Source organism: Nanorana parkeri, unplaced genomic scaffold (assembly GCF_000935625.1).
Source record: "Nanorana parkeri isolate BGI_ZX_2015 unplaced genomic scaffold, ASM93562v1 scaffold415, whole genome shotgun sequence".
NCBI classification, from domain to species: Eukaryota; Metazoa; Chordata; class Amphibia; order Anura; family Dicroglossidae; genus Nanorana; species Nanorana parkeri.
Window position 1 is genome coordinate 449,976 of NW_017306683.1, and position 9,467 is coordinate 459,442.

General features: G+C 38.1%; 1 protein-coding gene across 2 annotated transcripts in view; it reads left to right on the plus strand.

The window, feature by feature from the left end:
* The window catches only part of KCND3 (potassium voltage-gated channel subfamily D member 3), a 375,874-nt gene extending 367,464 nt beyond the window's left edge, over positions 1 to 8,410 (plus strand). For both annotated transcript variants that reach the window (XM_018559764.1, XM_018559765.1), the window contains one exon: positions 7,323 to 8,410. In XM_018559764.1, coding sequence (XP_018415266.1) covers positions 7,323 to 7,518 — 196 coding nt within the window. In that variant the 3' untranslated portion in view covers positions 7,519 to 8,410. The remainder of the gene's footprint in view (positions 1 to 7,322) is intronic.
* Positions 8,411 to 9,467: the final 1,057 nt, after the last annotated feature.

The following is a 9,467-nucleotide window of genomic DNA, read 5'->3' on the forward strand; positions in this document are numbered from 1 at the left end:
AAAAAAAAAAAAAAAAACATTCCCATAACCATTAATAAACCATAAACACATTAGACTCATTAAAAAGCTGTTTTTTCATTTTGAAATACCTTTTTTTATCTTTAAAATTCGGCGCTGCAATGCAGCGAGTGGCCATGTTTGCTGTGGGAAAAGCTGCTCCTTCTGTGCCCTCTTCTTTCGTCATCCAGGAAAAGGCAAAAAAGCCATTTTCTTTCTTTTTTTTCTTGAACGAGATCTCATTTCAATGACAAAGCAATCCCAGGATGCATTTCGTTGGCACACTGAACTACTTTGCACCTGGAAAGCAGCAAGTGAATACTCTGCATGTGTAAGTATCTCAGTATAACAACATTTTACACCTGACATGTCTCTGTTGTTATTAACCCCTTCATGACTGAGGCCTTTTTTTTCTTTTCATTTTGCACCCATGTTATATTCCACATTTTAGGCCTGAAAATTATTTAAAACCCCCAAACATTATATATTTTCTGAAAGCCAAGACCCTTTAGAATAAAATGGTGGCAGTTGCAAATTTGTATGTTGCACAATATTAGCACAACTCCTTATCAAACCCCAACATTTAGTGAAAAATGCACTTAAATGCCCCAAAAACACAATAAAATACCCATTTGTTTAATAAAATATAAAAGATGAGGTTACAACAAGTAAATAGATACTCAACATCCCAGGTTAAAAATTGCGTGCATCCGTGAAACGGCGACACTATTCAGTTTCCCAAAAAGTCCATAGGGGACGCTTTAAAAGCCCCCACAGGTCATTAGTTTAGAGATACCCAAAAATACTGGCCCTAGAATTATTGCTTGCACTCCAGCTTGTGCGGCGATATCCAACATGTGTAGTGCGTTCATCGGTTTCATATGTAGGCACACCTGACGTGTCTTTACGTGAACACGCGCATGCTCGCTGGGGCAGGGGACTTTAAGAAATGTTTTTTTAATGATTTTTACATTATTTTATTTAATGTTAATTTTAAAAACTTATTTTTTTTTCTTTAATTGCTATCACATAGGGGGGCTTACAAGCCCCATGTGATAGCAAATGGTGGTGACAGGTACTCTTTAAGGTGATGCTGGGGGTCCAGCATCACCTTTACACTCTCAACAAGCTATTGAAGTGCAGATCACACTTCAATAGCTTATAGCTGGGCTTCAGGAGCCCAGCACTGACAGCTATGGGACCTGAAGTGATGCAAGCCAGTCCCCGGCCTGTTAGGAGGGGCAACGGAGCACAGGAAACACGGGGGGGTTGTCAGTGGGGGTGTCGGGCAGGGGGGACCCATTCACCGGCCCATAGAAGCGATCTGGCGGCGGCTGAGCCGCCAGAATTGCTTCTACTGTAAAGCTAACATTCGGCTTTACAAGTTTAACCCCTTCATGACTGAGGCCCTTTTTTCAATTTTTGCACCCATGTTATATTCCACATTTTAGGCCATTTAAACAGCCCCGATGCCAGTGACAAACAGTGTGAAGGGGTTAATCAGCATAGAAAGAGGAATGCATTGGTGTGATTTGAGATTTAAGTGTAAAGATCTGCTTTGATCGCTTGCCATCTGCCCGTTGTAAATACACGGGTGGGAGGCAACCCCTTCCCGGCGGGTGGACGTACCTGTACGTCATTTTTTTTTTCTTTGTGCGTACGCTGCAGTTGGTACCGGCTCAATATATGATGACAAACAATGTGCATCTCCCTTCTGTGCTCTCCCCACCTCCACCATCCACCCCCCCTCCTCCACAGCCGCCGAGGTTTATCCCGAGCTCTACTATTACCCCCCATTGCCCTTCCTACGATCCCATATCCCTTTCCTTTGCATTTCCCATTTGCTATCAGCTAACCCGTTTCTGTGTTCCTTCCCCCTCACTGCTACCTTTTCTGGGCCCCTCTCAGAGCCTTAATGCTTGCCACTCCTTTTTTATAAATTCACTTACTATTCACTATCTAACCTATTACTGTGCACTTTTCTGTTCATTGTATATTAATAATGTATTATGCTCTTCTCATTCACTGTCCCCTAATTATTAACTATGTTCCATCTATTCACTGTATGTTGATTAATCCTCTACTATATCTCCTATGGACCTTCTACTGTACTCCAACCACATATTGACACAATTTAGTTAGCATTGCAATACTGAGAATCTAACTATACATCAAGCCTTTTCCTAATAAATTAGGAAGAGTGACGTTAAGCTTTGATTTAACTGATTATTTCAAACCAATACAAGGGTTGAAATAAATAACTTACAAGGTGGCAATGGCAAAAATTCCAAATTAAACTTCAATAAGATTTTGCAAGTTTGCATAGTTGGTAAGTTAAAACAAGTTACTTGTCCTTGAAGTTTATTTTCATAATTCTATCAGCTGTGATTCAGAGGACGTAAGGAAAATTCTCCAGCTGCCACAGTGGCAGAAGTGGTGGGGGCATAAAAGAGCATGACCCATCACTTCCAAGTTCATTACCTCTCTAGATTTATCACAGTAAATTAGTAATAATAAAGAAGTTGAAGACATACAGTATGTTTTTGAACTTTGTTATGCATTTTACCATTAGAAGAGAAAAAGTCTATAATAAAAAGACATGATGTCAACCATACATTACATAATAATAATGTGTATACTGTATGCATTATATATACAACCATACATTACATAATAATAATGTATATACTGTATGCATTATATATCTCTATATATAGAGATATATAATGCATGATAAGCTAGTTCGTTAAAAAGTAATTTAAACCATTAATAATAAAAATTCAAAAAATACATAATATTATAACTATATACCCCCTGCAAGTTAATGTTTTATAGATGGACCTTTAGCAGCAATTACAGCCTAATTTCTATAAAGATAGGCCTCTATAGGCTTTACACATTTGAACACTACCATTTTGTCTTAATCCTCTTTGCAAAACCGTGCCAGCTCTGCCAAGCTGCTTGGGGATTGTGAATGAACAGGCTTTTCTAAGTCCAGCAACAAATTCTCTATTGGATCGAGAACTGGACTTCCACTCAGCCATTGCAGAACATTTGCATTGTTTGTTAAGGGGATTTATGCAATCATTAATTTGGTGTTTAAACATTGTAATTAAATTAATTTGCAGAGATCAGTTTCTACTCTGACACAAAAGATCCTATTGCTGTTGATCAGTGACATAAAAACAACAATTAATCAATGTGAGTCGATGTTATATGACATTAAAACATGAAAACGATTTAAATATTTTTATAGGACCTGTACTTTTACCAGCATGTAATAATATACGGAAAATAGAAACAAGCGCCCTGAATCATTAAATGGGTATCTTTAAAACAGACATATTTGGTTGGTTAGCCAGATGCTCATAGTGGCACCATTCCAGGAAAGCATTATAAACAGTTGCACAATCCAGAAAATAAAAAAATCCAGCTCAAAACCACATATCAGGAACTTGTTGAATTACCATTCGATGGCAAAGTGAAATATGACAACTCTGCTGTAATTACATTTACTAATTGCTTATGAAAGTCTGTCTGAAGAAAGAGTTTTTGTCTAATAAATCAATTTTCTTTGTTTTTCAGGGGGACATGATGTATTTTCTGGTTTTAATATTTATCTCAGGTGGACTTGTGGTCAAGCGATGGAAATTCAATTATTTATATTCCTAAGAAGCAGTTAATGATTGTTTTAAATGTTTTGATACAAGCCCTCACTGTCCTTTGTAGCTGCAGGCATTGTAAAGCAATTCTTCACAGTAGAAGCACTAAAGTAGCTCAGCAACTCTTCAGCCTTTTAATCTCTAATTTGAAGATAAAGCAGATGCGCTGGGAAGGGGAACAGATCAATCAGAGCTGCTCATAGAATCATCTCCTGTGCGTCTGCTGTGAACATTGAGGATGAATTGCACCACAGTGTCTGCAGCTACAGAGGTTAGTGCCAGTGTGCTTTAAAGCTAATTTACTGGTTGTTAAGCCTATGTAGTTGCATGTCTATAGCCTGGCCACAGGTTTACTTTAAGCCCACTGTGTCATACGGGAACTATGGGGCTGCCATTGGTGGTCTTCTGAAAATGCTACTTGTCTAGCTCTGTCTGACTTAAGTCATTTTGAATGACAAAGCCAGAACAAGCATGTTTTAAAGAACTGTCTGAAAGGTGTTCTTATTTTTAAACTTGTTTGAGGTCAGCTACTCAGAAATCATTGAAGACAAAGCATCAACATGACAGGAAGGGAACTAGTATTCCCAAAAGATACATAATCTTCTCATTACAGTGTCCCTTTAGACATTTAATTTAAGATATTAATTGGGTAGCAAATGTACACTTTGTGGAATGTGTTGCCCTTTTCAACATATCTGAATAGGCATATCATCCAAACAGTGCCTACAGACAAAAGTGATATACATGAATAAGAAGATTAGGCGATTTTCAATTAAGCATTCAATAATAACATCAATAGATATAATGGTGTGCTGTGTAAAAGTAAGTACACCCTTGGTATTAGAAGCTGGTATTTCCCTCTTTAGCAGAAATGGCTCCTTGTAGGTATTTTGTATAACTTCCCACTAGTCTCTGACATCCGCATCAAAATTTTAGATAAACAAAAAAGATCTGCACCAGTGATGATACAAAAAAAGTGAAAAAGAGCTACTAAGCACTACAATTATATCTGATATAATACAAAATATATATGCAATATAGTGCCGAGCTAAAGAAACAATCAAATATAAACAGGGAAATATACAATGATTATAGGCTGAACTCAAAGCAAGTAGCATACACAGTGAGATAAAGGCCATAACGAATCAAATGATGCGGTGCAGATAACGAATCCAAACAATGTGATGCAACGTGTACAAACAACATGAGCAGTACTCCGAAGCAGACTTTATAGCGTGCAGGACAACAGACTGTTTGATAATCCTTCATCTCCACCAAGTGAATGCACAAATTACAAAGGCGTGCTCACCTGGGTCTGTGGACCCACAGAGTAGGTCTCAAGTTCGTTTTCCCTTCTTAGGAGGGAGAGGGAGGCCCATAGTATCAGAGTAAAATAGATCCTTTCAGAAGACTAAGCAGTGCGTACGTCCAAAAATATAACATTTATTAGATAAAAACGGGTACTCACACAATAGCAAGAAATAGCCAGCATATAAGATTCCCACAGGGAATTCCCTCAATGTACTAGAGTACAGCAAATTCTATACAACTCCCGTCCGTCCGGCTCCACTGAAGTGATGTCAGATGCTCCGCCCTACGTACGTTACAACCAGCGCGACTTCGTCAGGGGTCTGGAGTATCCGACGTCTGAGTAACATTTATATACACAAGGGGACTTCCCCATTACCGTGAAGGTAGTAATAAATGTGCAGGGCTTTCCCAATAACGAGGATTGCAACAGACTTTCTCATTACCGTATAAACTGCAGTATATGTGCAGGTCTAGAGCCACATCTAGTTATATACACTATGCCGACAGCATATAACGCATGCCGACCTGGTGAATCCATGAAACCAAAAAAAGGAGTACGGAAGAAGGGGAACATGCCTCATAATAATAAAACATCAGAGGATATGTAAAAATATCCCAAAAAATCCTCTAAGTATAAACAGAAGTAAAATGAGCATCAATATATGAAAAGTAAGCAACACTGTATAAAATATAAACATAATGAAAACAAACAAAAAAATATATAAGCCTCCACAGACACAATTTTAGACCACTTACCAATGTAAAATTAATTTGGTTGCAAGATGTTTGTGGGTTTTCTTGCATGAACTCCCTGTTTCAAAATCCCTCTACAAACAACAAGTCTTTTTGATTGATCAGTCTTTAGCACATTGTTCCAAAAGGCCTGGTCTTTACCTATATGTTTAATGGCAAACTGTAGTCGTGCTCTAATGTTCTTTGTGGACAGCAAAGCCTTTTACTTATCACGCCTGAACACCCCGTAATTACATTTTGGGGTTCTTAGAGACTTCTTTGCGCATCAAATAGTCAGCTGTTGGGCTGAATTTGCTGGTGCTGGCCAGATCTGAACAGGTAAGCAGAAATCTTTGCCATGTATAGATTGTTCTCCTTATAGCGAAATAGTGGATTTCAAATCATTTGGTGATCTTTTTAAATCCCTTGCCAAACTCATAGGCCTCCACAATCTTCTTTCTGAGGGCCTTGGAGAGTTCCATTGATCTTGGCATGATGAGACCACACGTCAATAGCAAAGAGAACAACAGATCCTAGATATCTGAGTTTTAGATAAGAGATCTTTCCTCTGCATATTACCTAAGTAGGTTCTAATTATTGCCACCTAATCTGAAACACCTGATTCTACATTCAAGGATTTGAAGTGGTGGTAAATGTAGGGGTATACTTCCTTTTTTTCCATATGACAAATCTGCTTTTTCGTTTAAACCATGTCAGTTGTATGTATCCCCTGTTCAAATATATCACCTTTACCTGTAAGCACTGCTTGAATCAAGATCTAATGTTTGCTTGTTCATGTATGTTGAAAAAGTCAACAATTTCTCTGTCAATGCTTTTTCACATGACTATAATATTTACAAGCAGTTGTATTTAAAATATTTTATATTGTAGTAATAAGTCATTTTGATCTTTGTGTTGCATCTTCTTCCCCACAGCTCCAGCCATTTCCCTAGTCACCAACAGCTCCTTTCTAATCTCCAGTGCTGTATAGCTTACCCCAGATGGCACAGAATGCCAGAGACTTCACAGCCAAACATCACCCACCAACCAATCAATGATCAACTTACTGTCTGACCTGCCAATCTAATTGTACCCTACAACATGTTCCAGCACCTGCATAGCATCATTTCACCTCAGTTTATGTCCCAAAATGAAGTAAATGTTCAAATAATATATTACTATATTGTCACAGATCCCTGGTATCCATGTAGAAACATGTAACAGTAGTCACGGCAAGCTGGCAGAGGGTGTTGCTTTCTACTTTGCAGTGTTGTTCTCTAGAACAACATTATGTTAGGAGTGAGGATGCTACAGTGGGTAAGAAAGAAAAGAACCAGCAGAAAAGTATAGAGAGGAGGAGGGTTCTCTTTTGCCTCTTACTTTCTTTAGTGCTGGCTTGACTGCGTTGCAGACTACACTTTGTCATATTTGTACCCTTTGGGTAATCAAACTAAAGCAGCAGGTAAAAGAAAAAAAAAATTTGGACTTTTTTTTTTGCAGCCCCTACAGGTATAAAATGGTGGAAATAAAAAGCACCCACCCATTGTCAAAGTAGATAGTGCAATATAATGCCAAGTTTTTTTCTGTTTTCTGCCAGTTGAAATATCTTCTGTCTTCCAGTCGGTCAAGCCTGAATCTGAAGTCCGATGATGGCTCAAGATCAAACTGCAAAGCTGCACAGATCACAACAGCGATTATTAGCATCCCTACTTCCCCAGCTTTGACACCTGAAGGCGAGAATCGACCTGCAAGCCAACTTGGACATAGCACAAACATTCACTGTACAAGCAATGTTGTGAAAGTTTCTGCGCTATAAGACATTAGCGTAGCAAACCAAGGCTACCATGCGTACCCTTTTTTGCTGCAACATTGTGGAATCAGCAGTGAAGAAGTGACAAGCTTTTGCTAAACTTGCCATTTACCACCATGGAGAGGAAACAAGAGCACTGGATATATACATAAATGCCTATACTCACTCATATGGGCATTATGTATATTTTGGATGCTGGCTGCTAGGAAGTTTCATGGCAAGCAGAGGAGTTCACACAAAAGCAAAATTGACAACACTGTGTCTAAACACCTTTTTTTAAGGTTTTCAGTGGATAATATTTATTCATGAAGAAACGATGAAACATTAAAAAAAACATAAGAGAGTGATAATATGTTTTTGAAGGTTGTAAAAGGGGAACAGGGAAAAAAATGCAATATTCTTATTTGTAAAAGAATTTGCAAGCAACCAAAACAACACAATATTCTGTGTTTCTGAAAAAGATCGGACAAAGGGGCTGGGTGGGGTTTGGGGAATCAAAGAAAAATCTATTTTCCTGCATTGTTGTGTGAGAGTGGACTTTTGAACTGTTCAGAGAACAAAATAGCTCCTAGCACATTACGGATTGGGCACATCATAGAGGTGAGCACAGACATTTACAAGTAATTACATCTTCCCTTGCCGGTGTTCTTATAATTCTTAGACAATTTTGTATTAGCCTTCTAAGTCGAAGCAGTGCAGACTGTGATGTTGTCAGGTATAATAATGTCTGTGAATAAAAAGCATATTTGTGAAGCATTTGAAAAGGGGAAAAAAATAGAAAAAAAATATATAAATTGCTTTAATAGCATTTAGTTTATACACTACCACTCATTTCTGCTTTATAGTTTATGCCACTTCTTAAGCAGAATGCAGGGTCTGTATTAAAAAAAAAAGAAATCAAATGGCGAACAATAGGGATATCTTCTGATTTATGATAACAAAGAATTCAGGTACCCTGAATATGATTTTGCTGAGATTTACTAATTTTAGTAGTATCTTGGGTCTTTGAATTCAAATGTAAATACTGTAAAGAAAACTTGGTGTTTTCACATAGATATATTGTTGCCCCACCTCAGGTGTTACTAAAATAGACTGGTGAAACGGCATTATGCTGTATAGAAAACTTGTTATAGATTAGTAAACATAGGGACTGGTAAATATGGTGTATTCATTCATATACAAAATGCTTCCCTACCTCTTTGGGTGTCTGTTAAATTAAAGCTACAATTAATTGTTTATCTAATGGTGACACTGATAGAACAAAGGTCACATATGTCTTTATTTTAAATATCTCATATTTTGTAATGGGAAGCACATTTTCTGTTAACCTTTGCTGCCCCTTGGATGTGTGCCAGTGTAATTAATGTAGTATGTTTGGTGTAGTGGCTGCCACTGGCACGTTTTTCTGATAGACAAGGATCTTAGTGTTATTTCACTTTTCTTCCACACCCAATAAACCTTATAGGAATAAAAAGCATAATTATGTTGGTAAGTTCCAAAACAGCTTACCAAGTAGGGAATAGCACCCGACTAACAAGAAATATTTCGGTCTCCACGGTGTGCAGAAAAATCAAGGGTACATTGTGCAAGAGCTGCAACACTACAGGTCAGAATCTGCAGAATAGTTACAGGAGTTAATTTAACACTATGGTCACAAAGGCCTAGTAGTTTAGGCCATAGGGAAATGACCAGGATTATTTAATAATATAGTACAACGAGTAGGAAATTTAAAACTGGAAAAACAAGGGTTAAATGCTCATTAACTTCACGAGGAGATGAAGAGGTGGTATTACTTACCCTAACCCCTGCTGTGGTGCTCTCCTCTTGTCCCTGACACTCCAGGCTTTGGGTGGGTGGGTGGTCCTTCGACGTCTTCATGCACAGCACTATTATCTCAGCATTGTATGTGGAGGAGACAAATGTTTAATTGCTGCTGGGAAAGCTTTAGAGAGGAG